At 44.9% G+C, this 17,330-nt stretch overlaps 1 protein-coding gene across 1 annotated transcript in view; it reads left to right on the forward strand.

The window, feature by feature from the left end:
* LOC149431335 (cytochrome P450 2C3-like) overlaps nt 1-17,330 on the forward strand; it is a 92,040-nt gene that overhangs the window by 23,214 nt on the left and 51,496 nt on the right. Inside the window, exons 2-4 of the mRNA XM_089665652.1 lie at nt 1,994-2,177; nt 9,255-9,417; nt 11,503-11,643. Of these exons, the coding sequence (XP_089521778.1) occupies nt 1,998-2,177; nt 9,255-9,417; nt 11,503-11,643 (484 nt within the window). The 5' untranslated portion in view covers nt 1,994-1,997. The remainder of the gene's footprint in view (nt 1-1,993; nt 2,178-9,254; nt 9,418-11,502; nt 11,644-17,330) is intronic.

The following is a 17,330-nucleotide window of genomic DNA, read 5'->3' on the forward strand; positions in this document are numbered from 1 at the left end:
AATGGGAGAAATTGCCCAAAAATAGATGAGCCGAGCTTGTAGCATCGTACTCCAAACAACTTGAGGCTGGAATTGGTGCTAAAGGGGCTTCAACAAAGTACTGAGTGAAGGCTGAGAATACTTACAGTGGGGATCGAAAGTTTGGGCACCCCAGCTAAATATTTTAATTAATGTGCATAAAGAAGCCAAGGAAAGATGGAAAAATCTCCAAAAGGCATCAAATTACAGAATAGACATTCTTATAATATATCAACAAAAGTTAGATTTTATTTCCATCATTTACACTTTCAAAATAACAGAAAACAAAAAAATGGCGTCTGCAAAAGTTTGGGCACCCTGCAGAATTTATAGCATGCACTGCCCCCTTTGCCAAGCTGAGACCTGCCAATGTCATGGATTGTTCTCAATCATCGTCTGGGAAGACCAGATGATGTCAATCTCAAAGGTTTGAAATGCCCAGACTCATCTGACCTTGCCCCAACAATCAGCACCATGGGTTCTTCTAAGCAGTTGTCTAGAAAACTGAAACTGAAAATAGTTGACGCTCACAAAGCTGGAGAAGGCTATAAGAAGATAGCAAAGCGTTTTCAGATGTCAATATCCTCTGTTAGGAATGTCATTAAGAAATGGCAGTCATCAGGAACAGTGGAAGTTAAAGCAAGATCTGGAAGACCAAGAAAAATATCAGACAGAACAGCTCGCAGGATTGTGAGAAAAACAATTCAAAACCCACGTTTGACTGCACGATCCCTCCAGAAAGATCTGGCAGACACTGGAGTTGTGGTACACTATTCCACTATAAAGAGATACTTGTACAAATATGGTCTTCATGGAAGAGTCATCAGAAGAAAACCTCTTCTACGTCCTCACCACAAAAATCATCGTTTGAACTTTGCAAATGAACATATAGACAAGCCTGATGCATTTTGGAAACAAGTTCTGTGGACCGATGAGGTTAAAATTGAACTTTTTGGCCGGAATGAGCAAAGGTACGTTTGGAGAAGAAGGGGCACAGAATTGAATGAAAAGAACCTCTGTCCAACTGTTAAGCATGGGGTTGGATCAATCATGCTTTGGGGTTGTGTTGCAGCCAGTGGCACAGGGAACATCTCACGAGTAGAAGGAAAAATGGATTCAATAAAATTTCAGCAAATTTTGGATGGTAACTTGATGCCATCTGTGAAAAAGCTGAAGTTAAAGAGAGGATGGCTTCTACAAATGGATAATGATCCTAAACACACCTCGAAATCCACGGGGGATTACATCAAGAGGCGTAAACTGAAGGTTTTGCCATGGCCTTCACAATCTCCTGACCTCAACATCATTGAAAATCTATGGATAGACCTTAAAAGAGCAGTGCGTGACAGACAGCCCAGAAATCTCAAAGAACTGGAAGACTTTTGTAAGGAAGAATGGGCAAAGATACCTCAAACAAGAATTGAAAGACTCTTGGCTGGCTACAAAAAGCGTTTACAAGCTGTGATACTTGGGGGCAGTACAAGATATTAACTCTGCAGGGAGCCCAAACTTTTGCAGACGCCATTTTTTTGTTTTCTGTTATTTTGAAAGTGTAAATGATGGAAATAAAATCTAACTTTTGTTGACATATTATAAGAATGTCTAATCTGTAATTTGATGCCTTTTGGAGATTTTTCCATCTTTCCTTGGCTTCTTTATGCACATTAATACAAACTTTTAGCTGGGGTGCCCAAACTTTCCATCCCCACTGTATATACGGTTTTCGTTTTTTATTTTAATAAATTGCAAAGAACTTCTTTCACGTTGTCATTATGGGGTATTGTTTGTAGATTGTCGAGGAAAAAAATTCATTTAGTCCATTTTGGAATAAGGCCGCAACATAACAAAATGTGGCAAAAGTTAAGTTCTGGGAATACATTCTGGATGCTCTGTATGTGTCACTTAGTCAATGTGAAGAGGTGGGTTGGGAGGAATATTGACTTCTCTCATAGTTGGCATGTCTTGTCTTTTCCAGGAAGATGGAATTATCCACCATTCTCGCTCTGGTGGTCATTGTCCTCATCACCCTCCACTTTGTCCTATCATGGTGGAGACCGCACAGACGGCACAGGTCACTGCCCCCCGGACCCACCCCACTGCCTTTCCTGGGAACCCCAAAGTATATGAATCTTCACACTGCTGATAAAAACTACACCTTGGTAAGTGACCTCCGGGATCCAACCAGATTGTACTCAGTAATGCAAAATGTGTTTCCTGCACCTGACGACCGATACACCGTCCATCCAAACCATCACCACCTATAGCAGCAGACGTGTACCACTCTGCAGTGGGAGTCCAGTGGGGTTCCTGGCTCCAGTACAGGCAACTTTGTAAGTAGTAATGTTTTCTTAACCCCCGTGGTGGTATTCCCAAGGGTAGCTGGGGGTAAAGTTTCAGCACCACAAGCGGTAACCCCGAGCTACACTCGGGAACAGGGGAGGACTGACAACTCATGAGGCCCCCGGGCAATAGGGGATCATGGGGCCCCTGTGTCCTTGCCCAAGCTCAAAAAAGCCTATGAAAAAGGTACCAGGGGCATCTCATGGGGCCCCCTACTGACCCCGGGCCCTCGGGCAGTGCCCGAGTTTCCAAATGGTTAGTCCGCCCCTGCTCGGGAATACACTGCAGCATTGCTCCGGGATCCCTTCTGCACTTACCTTGTCCTTCGCTCCCGCGATGTCCCCCCTGCAGTGTCCCCGGTAATGTCCTCCGGCCGATGCCGGCATCTGTCTTCTGGGTTCCGTTTCCTGCAAGCGTCGGGACGTACGGGGGACGGAACTGGCGGGAAATTTGAAAGTTGTAAAAGTGACATTCACTAAATTCACTAAAATCACATAGTATAACATTCCTGTATCAAACCATTTCACATACATTTTGTCCCGAGTGCTTTGTCCGGCGCCCTGCCTGCATTTTTACTGTTCTTTCTGCCTGGAAACTGAGAAACGTCCATGGCGTCCAAAAAGCGTCCCTTTAGGTCAGACGCGGTTTTAGACCGGCTAGAGAACAGCGATAGTAAATCAGAACCACTTGCAGAATTGAGTGATAATGATTGGTGGGGGAAATTCCTCATCAGACACTGAAAACGATTCTGCGACTGAGCTCAGCGATGTGCGAATTTGGCGCTCTATTTCACATTTCAGTGTTTTTGGTTTGATTATATTATTGAATTAAATTTTTTATTATTATTATTATATTATTATTTTTTTATGATTATTTATTATATTATAATTTATGATTTCGTGATTCAAGTTTTATCCTCCCCGGGATGTTTACTAGACTCTTGTTCGGACAGATTTCAGTGAGTTATTCCTAAGAATTACAGGCCTACAATAAAAAAAATACATATTTCCATGCAAAAAAATGTACCGCTTTGAGCACAGAAATATGGACATAATCAGACCGCTAGGGGGGTTACAAAGTTGAACCAGAAAATATACCAGTGATGTCCCCACATTGACTCGGTTGAGTTTCGCTCCATCCCCTCCCAGGCCAAACTAGTGGTCCTGATGCAGAAGGTGTTGGGACAGGGGCAGGGGCTTTTGGAGGGGACTACAGGCAGGGCCATGGATAAGGGGGGTACCACCAGTCCTCCTGTATGGGGCCCATCCCAGCAGGGGGGCCCAGGCAGCTGCTTGAATCAGAGAGGGTGGCTTCTTCTCCTCTTCCTCCCGCTGGCTTTCAGCTGCGGCAAAGAGAGCCATACAGGGGGTCGGTTTCAGTAATTGCCCCTAATGCACCCATCACCCTCCCTGTGCACCATATGTTTCCCCCTGCTGCCCAGGCCCCCCTGTGAGCCCCCACCCCACAGAGCTTCTGGCTCTCTTTTCCACTGGCATCTGCAAGCACACAATAGGATCCTTCAGGTTGGAGAGTGGGGAAAGGATCTGCTAATTATCTCACATTTACCAGCCCCTTCCTTTCCTGACTGAACACAGTGAGTGATCGGTAACAATTACTCAAGGTGTTCATTCATAACTGAAGCATATTTTTTTTTTTATTTAATTTTTTTGGTGGAGGGGCCCTGCCAGGTTTGCTGTGTGGGGCCCCGTGATTTCTGACTGGAGGCTAGCCTCTTGCTTACTGACTATGGCCCTGGCGTTTTAAGGGGGCTCTATTCTTTGGGAGGTGAGTGCCTGAGGGAACTCTGGAGTAGTTTTGGTGGAGGGGCCCTGCCAGGTTTGCTGTGTGGGGCCCCGTGATTTCTGACTGCAGGCTAGCCTCTTGCTTACTGACTATGGCCCTGGTGTTTTAAGGGGGCTCTATTCTTTGGGAGGTGAGTGCCTGAGGGAACTCTGGAGTAGTTTCAGATTAAAGTCCATGTCTCCCCGAAACAGACAGACAGAGCAGTCGACCCCTTTCCACAGCAGCAGATCGAGCCCTAGAATGGTAAAGATCTCGCAGCTGAAGTGCTACCAGTTGGATAGACGGTCCAAGGCCTCTGCCCCACACCTACCAATGACAACTCTTCCCTGCTGCCAAGAATGGAGATCATGTGGACTAACTATGTGGGTTCACTCTACCCAACTAACCCAATGTCAAGACTAGGTGGAGTTTTGGGACCTGGTTAGTCTGCCTTTAGGGTGGGGGATTGTGACAGACCCAACCAGGACAGGGGATTTAGGAGGGGACTGCAGGCTAGCCTCCTGCCTACTGGCTATGAGCCTTGGTGTTTGAGGGGCCTCTATTCTTTGGGAGGTGTGTGTCTGGGGGACCTTTGGAGTAGTTTTACTTCGAATTGAAGTTAATGTCTCCCCGAAACACACAGATTCTGAGAACTGGAGGACCCGGATACAGATTTGGGGCCTCTATGTTTTGTTGGGGGTATAGAATCAACAACCCAAGGCAGCATTGACGGCTTCAACCCCTCCTAAACTCAGGGACTCAGAGCAGAAGATTCTAATCTGCTCAAAACAACCTGACATTGGGGTCTCCTGCTGTTACAGTATGTGTAATCTATTTATTAAGTTGTTATGTGTTTACTATTATGATGTGTACCTGTGTTTGCCTATCCTGTCTAGGTGTGTTTTTCTCCTATCCTGTAATTCCCCCATTCCCCCTTCTAGGTGTGAATTACCATTGTTAATTGAGTCACCTATTGTTTCTGTCTGTTGGACAATTGTCCTGGAGATTCCTACAGGATGTGATTGGTCTTGTGTTAATGTTACCTCGTTACCTAACCATTGTAGGATGTTTACCTCAATGTGTAATATTTGTTTTTTATTGTTCTTGTGGTGACTGCCCTTTTTTTTTTGAAGTATAAAAACCTGTATTCCTTTTCAATAAAGTTATTCCCTTTTGGTTTTACCTTAACATCATGTCTGTGTGTGATGCTTGGGGTAAAGGGTTGGTATTAGATATTGGTCTGCTGGAAAGGTTTGGAGGGCAGGAGGCACTGCTTGGAGGAGGCACCCAGGCAGGGGTGGCAGGTGGTCCATCACATTTGGTGGCAGCAGTGGGATGCTTCCTGCAGTCTGGGGCATCCAAACCACCTCCGGGATCTGAAGTCTGGTTAGCAGAAGAGGAGAGGTACAGATACCTGCCGCCATGGAAGAGGAATTTGGAAGGAGGCTGCGAGAGATGCGGATGCAGCACAGGGGACCAGTGCCACTGCAGGTCCTGCTGGGATGGTATGATTCTGTCCGCCGGCAACTCTGTAAGGAAGCACCAAACCGCGAGCAGTGCTGCCAGGGAAAAATGATTCCCTCCATCCAAGAAAGGTACTGGTTGCAGTACAAAGTGCGGGTTCCGTTATTGGGGGAACAACTGCATGAGGAGTGGACATTGAGTTAAGCAGACTGGTCTAGTCAGAGATGCGGCTAGACAAGAGCTAAAGAGCCCTCCGCTGGTATGTAGCCCAAGTGTACCCATGGACAGCGGACGACAGCCCAATGGAAGGCTTTGGCTATGGTGGCTTGGGGCTGTTGTACAGGAGTCTGTCAGAGGACCCTGACTTCAGGAGTGATCTGGAGTGGTGGTTGGAGGAAATCATAGATTACAGAGACCAGATGCTGAACATCTAGGAAGTGCTCTGGGCACAGGAAGATTTTGAATTTCTAGCCATCCAGGAATGGGAGTTGGAGATCGCCTGCAGATGGCTGCTAGACTCTCCTCAGCAGCTGGGTAGGGCTTCATTTGCCTGGGACTATCAGGGGGTTCCAGCCAACAGCTCTAAAATCCCAGCTGAAGTGTCAACAATGGGGCAGAGTAACTTTGCTTTACCCACCTCCACGCGCAGCTATGGAAGTGCAGCTCCTATGGCAGATGCAGCAAGAGTTCACTCACCTTGACCTTGACAAACTAGTTTCTGCACAGCATGAGCTTGGATGGAGGAATGCAACTGTCCAGCAGCAGGACAGGTATCTGGGAGATGGAGAAACCAGCTAATTTCCCCAGTGTCTGTAAAATAACCTGGGAGCGGAGGAAGCCTTCTCCCCTTCCCAGCAAGGGTCCATGCCCCTGGAAGACAGTGCCATGTCATCTCTGCAGCTGTATAGGTCTTCAGGAGACTGGTCAGCCAACTCAGCTTCTCAATGGCAGTCCAGGGGCCAGGAAGAGGAGGAAGCCATCTTCCCTCCCCAGCGACAAGCCAATGGAGCAGGGAAAGGAGGAAGTCGTTCTCCCTCCCCAATGGCAGATTCTCCCTCCAGGGGAGGAGGTGGTTGTCCCTTCCTCCAGCAACAGATCGAGGACTTGGAAGCAGAGAAAGTCGTTCTAGCACCCCAACAGTTAGTCAGAACAGAGGATGTGGGGTCCCCAGCTGAAGCCCTGGCAACATGGCAGAGTGCTGCTGACCTCTGTCTGGCACCTACAGATTGGGGCCTTCCTCTCTGTGACCCTGGGTGGTGGGCCAGGCCTTCCTCTCTGTGATCCTGGGTGGTGGGCCAGGCCTTCCTCTCTGTGATCCTGGGTGGTGGGCCAGGCCTTCCTCTCTGTGATTCTGGGTGGTGGGCCAGGCCTTCCTCTCTGTGATCCTGGGTGGTGGGTCGGGTCTTCCTCTCTGTGATCCTGGGTGGTGGGCCAGGTCTTCCTTTCTGTGATCCTGGGTGGTGGGCCAGGTCTTCCTCTCTGTTATCCTTGGTGGTGGACCGGGCCTTCCTCTCTGTGATCCTGGGTGGTGGGCCGGGCCTTCCTCTCTGTGATCCTGGGTGGTGGGCCGGGTCTTTCTCTCTGTGATTCTGGGTGGTGGGCCGGGACTTCCTCCAGCTCTTTCTGAGGCTGCATACAGTCCTGCAAAAAGCCAGTATTCTGTCTCCCTCTCCTCTCTCCCCACAGCCACTCCTGTGCTTGGCAGCTTGAGAGGAGGAGAGGAAATGCAGGGCAGTGGCAGTGATAGTGGCCCAGTCTATGCTGCCAGACACAGCAGTGATATGGATCAGGGGCTACAGTCATCTAGGCGATGATGATATTGAGGCTCCTACACATGTGCAGACCCACCATGGGTCAATGCCTGTTCTGTGTGAAATAGACATCCCTGGATAGTTTACGAAATCTCAGTCATGCACACACAGGCCATGGGGCTCTCTGTCAGAGGACCTCCAAAGACCCATGAGGGTTGATTTACTAAAGCTGGAGAGTGCAAAATCTGGTGGTAACCAATCATCTTCTAACTTCATCTTGTTCAATTAAGCTTTGATAATACAACCTGGAAGCTAGTACATCAACCCCATGGTGTGCCTGTACAAGATGTCCATTAAAGATGGTAGCACTAGAGAAAAGTGCTAAAGGAGAACTTGAGTTTCAAGCAAGACAAAGCCGGACGTCATGGTGTAGTAATCATATGGGTTTTTTTTGTTTGTTTGTTTGTTTATTTTGAGACAGGGACAAGTGAAAGGGTTTTTTTGGGGGGTTTAGGTAGGTCGAAGTTCCTCTTTAAATACACTTTGAAAAATAAGCCTTCATTAACTGTGGCTGCGAGTACTGTGGAGCAATCCATCCTTCAAAGCAGAAGTATCAACGTCCATCAATTCTCAGCAGCTCAGCTCAGCAATTTTTCAACAGATCAGTTCCCTTTTCCAGCAGTATCTAAGCTGCTCAGTTCCCCCCAAACAGTATTTCAGCAGCTTGGTTCCCCCTCCCAGCATTATCTCAGTAGCTCAGCTCCCCCTCCCAGCAGTATCTCAGCAGCTCAGCTCCCCATCCCAGCAGTATCTCAACAGCTCAGCTCCCCATCCCAGCAGTATCTCAGCAGCTCAGCTCCCCATCCCAGCAGTATCTCAGCAGCTCAGCTCCCCCTCCCAGCAGTATCTCAGCAGCTCAGCTCCCCATCCCAGCATTATCTCAGTAGCTCAGATCCCTCTTCCAGCGTTATCTCAGCAGCTCAGCTCCCCCTCCCAGCAGTATCTCAGATCCCTCTTCCAGCATTATCTCAGTAGGCCAGCTCCCCCTAACACCAGTATCTCAGTAGCTCAGATCCCTCTTCCAGCATTATCTCAGTAACTCAGCTCCCCCTCACACCAGTATCTCAGCAGCTCAGCTCCCCCTCACACCAGTATCTCAGCAGCTCAGCTCCCCCTCCCAGCATTATCTCAGTAGCTCAGATCTCTCTTCCAGCATTATCTCAGCAGCTCAGCTCCCCCTCCCAGCAGTATCTTTAGATCCATCTTCCAGCATTATCTCAGTAGCTCAGCTCCCCCTAACACCAGTATCTCAGTAGCTCAGATCCCTCTTCCAGCATTATCTCAGCAGCTCAGCTCCCCCTCCCAGCAGTATCTCAGATCCCTCTTCCAGCATTATCTCAGTAGGCCAGCTCCCCCTCCCAGCAGTATCTCAGTAGCTCAGCTCCCCCTCCCAGCAGTATCTCAGTAGTTCAGCTTCCCCTCCCAACAGTATCTCAGTAGCTTAGTTCCCCCTCACAGTAGAGTAGACCTGTCCTGAAAAAAAATACACACTACCATTTTTGACATTTCTCTTTCAAAGTGCGCCACCCTGTTGTCATTCTGATCCTCTGGCTTGAAAGCCTTGTGAGCCAACACCAAAACACGTATGCAAATAAGGAGTTCTGGCTCTGCTGCATGCTTGTCAGGGATTGGTAGAAGGAGTTGTAGGATTTGTAAAGTCTTGAATTCAGAGACAGGCGGGTTCAGCTATATCTACATTAAATTATGGGTTTAGAAAACAAGTCGTGAGCGGGGGGGGGGGGGTACTGTGAGTCTGTGTTCCTCCAGTGGGAGAATTCCTGTCATTGTTGACCTCTCCCTCTTTATTGATTTTTCTTTTTTTTTTTTTACCTATGACAGCTCAGCCAAAAGTACGGCTCGATATTCACCATCTGGTGTCTGACGGAGCCGGTGGTGGTCCTCTGTGGCTATGAGATGGTGAAGGACGCCCTACTGAACCACGCCGAGGAGTTCAGTGGTCGCCCAATTTTTTCCACGCTGGACATTCCCACCAAAGGCTATGGTAAGGTTGTCAGGACACTTCTCAGAATTCCGCCCGCTCTACTGTACATTATAGAACCTACCAAACGTGTCCCCATTCCAGAACAGGCAAGGTTGGGGACATCACAAACCACCAAAAGATGTTTTCTATATACAGAATGAGAAATAATGGGGGGAATTTAATAAAGCTGCTGCGTCACTTTTCTGGCATTGTTCCAGTGGCAGGACTGCCAGGGTCGCACTTGCAACCGGGACCTGGTAGTTCTGACAGAGGGGGTCCCGCTGGTGCAGAGGCAATGATGGTGGAGTGTACTATCACTGACATCGTAACTGCTGTGGGACCACCAACCCAGCCTCTCCGCCCATTCTGTTCACTGCAGCAGGCAGATGTGGCATGGCATTGGTGGGGGCAGAAACTGGAAGAGTCAGTTGAACCTGTAGAGTGAAGGAGGGGAAGAGATGGAGGTCTTCACTGTGTGAGGACACCATCTTGGGACAGTGACCTGGAGACACATGGATCCTGGAGGGAGCCAGAGAGACAGAAAGCATGGACTTCAGAGTATCGCACAACCATCCCCACCCACCACTGCCACTGAACCCAACCCCACCACCACCACCACAACTGCCACTGATCATATTTCCCCCATAAGCACTGCCACTGATCACCCCCCCCCACATTGCCACTCACCCCATCCCCCCACCAGCACCGCCACTGATCACACCCCCCTAGCACTGCCATGCACCCCATCCCGCCGGCACTGCAATGGATCCCATTTCCCCCTCACACACCACCACCACTACCACTGATCCCATCAAATAAGATCAGCATTGCCACTCATCATCCCCCCCCCAGCACTACCACTCATCCCATCTCCCCAGCACTGCCACTGATCCTATTCTCCCCACCACAACTGCCACTGCTCCCATCCCCCCACCAGCACCGCCACTGATCACACACCCCTAGCACTGCCAAGCATCCCATCCCACCGGCACTGCAATGGATCTCATTTTCCCCCTCACACACCACCACTACCACTGATCCCATCAAATAGGATCAGCATTGCCACTCATCACCCCCCCCCCCCCCCAGCACTACCACTGACCCCATCACCCCACCAGCGCTGCCACTCATTCTATCCCCCTACACAGGCACTGTCACCCCTCCAGCACTGCCATTGATGCCATCCCCCCACCAGCACTACCACTGATCCCATCACCCCACCAGCACTGCCACTCATTCTATCCCCCCTGCACAGGCACTGTCACCCCCCCAGCACTGCCCTTGATGCCATCCCCCCACCAGCACTGCCACTGATCCCATTCCCTCCACAACCACCACTCCCATGGATCCCACCCCCCCCCCCCACCAGCACTGCCACTGATCCCATCCCCCCACCAGCACTGCCACTGATCCCATACCCTCCACAATTGGTTCCACTAGATTTTAGTTAGGGGTATCGTTGTAAAAACAATTTGAAAACCATTTCTCATTTTCTTTCCACTTCACAATGATGTTCCACTTTGCGTTGGTCTGTCGCATCCAATCCCAATAAAGTACATCGACGTTTTTGGTTGTAACATGACAAAATGTGGAGAATTTCAAGGGGTATGAATACTTTTTTAAGCGGTGTATTTCGGTTTTGTGCTGCCCTAGGCAACACAAAAATTGGTGCCCCCCCCCCCACAGAGCCTGACATTAACCAAGAGCACCCCTGCCCTCCACCTGAGCCTCCCACTACCACTGCCCCCCAGCCACCATCCCCCATGAGAGAGAAAGACACTCACCTTCACAGCTCCGTACATCCCCAGGAATGGGAGTCAGGCCCTGCATACACCATCATGAAACCCACAGCATCCCACCAGGTCCCCATGCCACGTGTGTCCCTTCTTCCGTCCCTTCTTCCAAGGGGAAGTGCTGCCCCCCCCTGAAAAATGCCCCCCTAGGCAAATGCCTTGTGGTAAGTAAGTAGAAAACTATCTAACACCTACCACAGCTCAGTGCTTTCCTCTGCTTTGTAAAGAACAGTCCAATGTAGATGGTGGTTTGGCATTATCTTCTGATCACTGCTACGATCTGTGACCCATTGATGATGATTCTTCACTGCAGATATTAATGGCCCCCGATGGCGTCCTCTGCGACGATTCACCATCTCCTCTCTGAGGAATTTCGGGATAGGGAAGAAGACCATGGAGTCCCGTGTGCTCGAGGAGGTGACTCATCTCGTCCGGGCGGCATCTGAGACTGAAGGTGGGAGAAAATGATTGTATCTATTACTGGATATATTTGATTGAGTGAAAGAATTAGAAATTTCCATTTTCCAACATAAAGGGGATGGGAGGGGGGGGCTGATTGTCTAAAGCTGGCCATACACTAGTAGAATTCCATTCTAAATTGTTCATTTCCCCGCGGCCCATATCGGGGTGCAGGCGGCGGGGTCACCCTGATGGAATACTGATGGGGGGGCACCTTGACTCTGCTTTTTGCCTTATCCATCTCCCGACCCGCTCTCTTCTTCTCCTTCACTATCTTTTCAACTGGCTTCTCTGTTTTCTCTTCTCTTTAGACTTTTTTCTCCTTTTTCTCCATTTTTGGGTTCATACTCTTTGTTACACGGAGTTATCTCATCTTGTTTCATACATCTCGCCTGGGGATGCCCCTCTTGTATCCATGTTGTCTCATATCTCCGTCATATGTGTTCCTGACCCTTCCATGTTACTCTTGTTTGGAATCATCTTTATTCATCCGCATGGATCATAGCCACGCCTGTCCACTGTCCATGTTATCAATTATTTCTCATGCTTTGTACTGTTAAATTTGTTGTAAAATATAATAAAGACAAATCTGCCATTAACCCCTTGATGCCGACGTCACACAAATATGCGGTCTCATGGAACTGGGCTTTTTTCCGTGGGGCCGCTTATTTGCATACCTGTCTTTGTGCCGGGAGTGCCCCGCACAGCACGCTCCCAGCACAAAGACCGCGGTTTCACTGAGAGCACCGGGTCCCGTTCTAACGATCAGGACCCGGGACTCCCGATTCCAGGTCACGTGATCGCTGTGATAGCCTCTGATTGGCTATCACAGTGATCAGTCACTGTACAGCCCGGCCCTCTTGTTTTTTCTCTCTCTATGAATGGAGACGAGAGATACATTGTATCATTATATACATCCTATTATATACATTCTATTATACATTGTATCATTATATACATTCTATTATATGTATCATTATATACATTCCATTATACATTATATACATCCTGTTATACATTGTATCATTATATACATCCTATTATACATTATATCATTATATACATTCTATTATACATTGTATCATTATATACATTCCATTATACGTTGTATCATTATATACATCCTATTATACATTGTATCATTATATACATTCTATTATACATTGTATCATTATATACATTCCATTATACATTGTATCATTATATACATCCTATTATACATTGTATCATTATATACATCCTATTATACATTGTATCATTATATACATTCTATTACACATTGTATCATTATATACATTCTATCATTATATACATTCAATTATACATTGTATCATTATATACATTCCATTATACATGGTATCATTATATACATTCTATTATACATTGTATCATTATATACATCCTATTATACATTGTATCATTATATACATTCCATTATACATTGTATCATTATATACACTCTATTATACATTGTATCATTACATACATTCTATTATATATTGTATCATTATATACATCCTATTATACATTGTATCATTATATACATCCTATTATACATTGTATCATTATATACATCCATTATACATTGTATCATTATATACATTATATTACACATTGTATCATTATATACATTCGATCATTATATACATTCTATTATACATTGTATCATTATATACATCCTATTATACATTGTATCATTATATACATCCCATTATACATTGTATCATTATATACATCCTATTATACATTGTATCATTATATACATTCCATTATACATTGTATCATTATATACATCCCATTATACATCGTATCATTATATACATCCTATTATACATTGTATCATTATATACATCCTATTATACATTGTATCATTATATACACTCTATTATACATTGTATCATTATATACATTCTATTATACATTGTATCATTATATACATCCTATTACACATTGTATCATTATATACATTCGATCATTATATACATTCTATTATACATTGTATCATTATATACATCCTATTATACATTGTATCATTATATACATCCCATTATACATTGTATCATTATATACATCCTATTATACATTGTATCATTATATACATTCCATTATACATTGTATCATTATATACATCCCATTATACATCGTATCATTATATACATCCTATTATACATTGTATCATTATATACATCCTATCATACATTGTATCATTATATACACTCTATTATACATTGTATCATTATATACATTCTATTATACATTGTATCATTATATACATCCTATTACACATTGTATCATTATATACATTCGATCATTATATACATTCTATTATACATTGTATCATTATATACATCCTATTATACATTGTATCATTATAAACATCCCATTATACATTGTATCATTATATACATCCTATTATACATTGTATCATTATATACATTCCATTATACATTGTATCATTATATACATCCCATTATACATCGTATCATTATATACATCCTATTATACATTGTATCATTATATACACTCTATTATACATTGTATCATTATATACACTCTATTATACATTGTATCATTATATACATTCTATTATACATTGTATCATTATATACATCCTATTATACATTGTATTATTATATACATCCTATTATACATTGTATCATTATATACACTCTATTATACATTGTATCATTATATACATTCTATTATACATTGTATCATTATATACATCCTATTATACATTGTATCATTATATACATCCTATTATACATTGTATCATTATATACATCCTATTATACATTGTATCATTATATACACTCTATTATACATTGTATCATTATATACACTGTATCTCTCTAACTCCTGGCATAGAAAGAAAAAAAAATGTTTGAAAAAAAAAAAAAAGATAAATAAATATTAAAAAATAAAGAAAAAATACCTAGATCAAGGTTTGATTTAGTTCAGTGCCAGGGTTAGTGTTTGGGTCAAGGTCAAGGGCAAAGGTCAGGGTCAAAGGTCAGGATTTAGAAAAAAATTGGTGTCAGTGTGTTTTAGGTTAAAAAAAAAAGACAAAAACAAAATGCGCACTATTGTTTCTGGGCTGTACTCCGGGTACAAACAACAAATAACATGCACACATGTGGTATCGCTGCGATCGTCAAGAGCTGGAGAATTTATTTTGGGTTATTCTTTGGTGGTAGGTTATGGTAGTAACAAGAAACACACAGCTAAATAAAAAAAAAATATTTTTTTTTTTACTTTTTTGGGCCAGATTTTCTTTGATAAAAAATCAGGAGATATCCATTACCATTTACCACCAAATGAAAGCCCAATTTGTCCTGAAAAAAACGCGGTATAATCCACCTGGATGTACGAAGTAGTTGTGATGATACGGATGGTTTTACTAACACACATCAATGTTGCAGAATTGTGCTTAGGCGTTTAGATCTGTTTTACCCTCAGGCGTGAAGGGGTTAAATTGTTCATTTACCTTTTGTAAAAAAAAAATAATAATAATAAATACCAATAAATGCACATCTTTTTGCGGGTAAAAATGATGTGCATTTATTATTATTTTTTTTATTATTATTTTGCTAGGAGCCTGCAAAGCCAAAGCACCGTGCGATTTCCCGGGCGCTGCGGTTTAAAAATGCTGCAGGAACTTTTTTTTTTCCTGTGTGAAACATAGACACAGCAGCCTATTCAAATGAATGGTCTCCGATGTACGAGCAAATGAGACGCACATGTATGAACCTAGCCTAAGTATGTAGAAAGGGAAACATATAAGGTGGCAAATATGTATCTGTGAATTAAAAATCCACATTGTAACAAAGTTAATTAGTTCAAAATAAGAAAAAACGCTATTTAGCATTCTGTTTAAGGACAAAACACCGAGGATGACAGAGGAATTATTCTGTTACGCATGCACTGTCTGTGTGTGGAAACCAGGGGTCTCCAAACTTTCCAAAGAAAGGGCCACTTGTCTGTCCTCCAGAAGTTTGGGGGCCGGACTGTGGCCAATGGGAGTAGAAAATGTCCTGGCATCAGTGGGAGGAATAGTGCCCTATCTTTGGTATTAGGGGAAGGAATAGGGCTCTATTGTGGGTGTCAGTGGGAGGAATAGTGCCCCATTGTGGGTGTCAGTGGGAGGAATAGTGCCCCATTGTGGGTGTCAGTGGAAGGAATAGTGCTCCATCATTGGTGTCAGTGGGAGGGAAAGTGCCACATCATTGGTGTCAGTGAGAGGAATAGTGCCCCATCTTTGGTGTTAGTGAGAGGAATTGTGCCCCATCATTGGTATCAGTGGGAGGAATAGTGCCCCAACATTGGTATCAGTGGGGGGAATAGTGCCCCATCATTGGTATCAGTGGGGGGAATAGTGCCCCATCATTGGTGTCAGTGGGAGGAATAGTGCTCCATCATTGGTGTCAGTGGGAGGAATAGTGCCCCATCATTGGTGTCAGTGGGAGGAATAGTGTCCCATCATTGGTGTCAGTGGGAGGAATAGTGCCCCATCATTGGTATCAGTGGGAGGAATAGTGCCCCATCACTGGTGTCAGTGGGAGGAATAGTGCCCCATCATTGGTATCAGTGGGAGGAATAGTGCCCCATCATTGGTGTCAGTGGGAGGAATAGTGTCCCATCATTGGTGTCAGTGGGAGGAATAGTGCCCCATCATTGGTGTCAGTGGGAGGAATAGTGCCCCATCATTGGTATCAGTGGGAGGAATAGTGCCCCATCATTGGTGTCAGTGGGAGGAATAGTGCCCCATCATTGGTGTCAGTGGGAGGAATAGTGCCCCATCATTGGTATCAGTGGGAGGAATAGTGCCCCATCATTGGTATCAGTGGGAGGAATAGTGCCCCATCATTGGTATCAGTGGGAGGAATAGTGCCCCATCATTGGTGTCAGTGGGAGGAATAGTGCCCCATCATTGGTGTCAGTGGGAGGAATAGTGCCCCATCATTGGTGTCAGTGGGAGGAATAGTGCCCCATCATTGGTGTCAGTGCACACAAATGCATTGGGAACACGACACATTCTATTCCAAATCACAACATGAAGAAAAATACATCAAATTTGTGTTGTTCCTCTAAAAATATTGAAGAAAAGTGAATATTAGACGGTTCAAAAAAATCGCAGTGTTTGTATTCTTCTTTACAAACTCAAACATTCACTATATAAACTGAGAAATGTTTGAAGATTTTGCTTTCCTTTGAATGACTTCATGAATATTTGGTTGTAGTCGCACTGTTTCTGAGAACTGCTGTACATCTGTGTTGCATGGAGTCACCCAACTTCTGGCCCCTGTGATCAGGTATTCCAGCCCAGGATGATTGGACCACATTCCACAGTTCTTCTCTATTTCTTGGTTTGGCCTCAGAAACTGCATTTTTGATGTCACCCCACAAGTTTTCTATTGGATGAAGATCCGGGGATTGGGCTGGCCACTCCATAACGTCCATCTTGTTGGTCTGGAACCAAGATGTTGCACGTTTACTGGTGTGTTTGGGGTCGTTGTCTTGTTGGAACACCCATTTCAAGGGCATTTCCTCTTCAGCATAAGGCAGCATGACCTCTTCAAGTATTCTGATGTATTCAAACTGATCCATGATCCCTGGTATGCGATAAATAGGCCCAACACCGTAGTATGAGAAACATCCCCATATCATGATGCTTGCACCACC

Source organism: Staurois parvus, unplaced genomic scaffold, assembly GCF_062004578.1.
Source record: "Staurois parvus isolate SC_StPar_1 unplaced genomic scaffold, SC_StPar_1.0 ptg002290l, whole genome shotgun sequence".
Lineage (NCBI taxonomy): Eukaryota > Metazoa > Chordata > Amphibia > Anura > Ranidae > Staurois > Staurois parvus.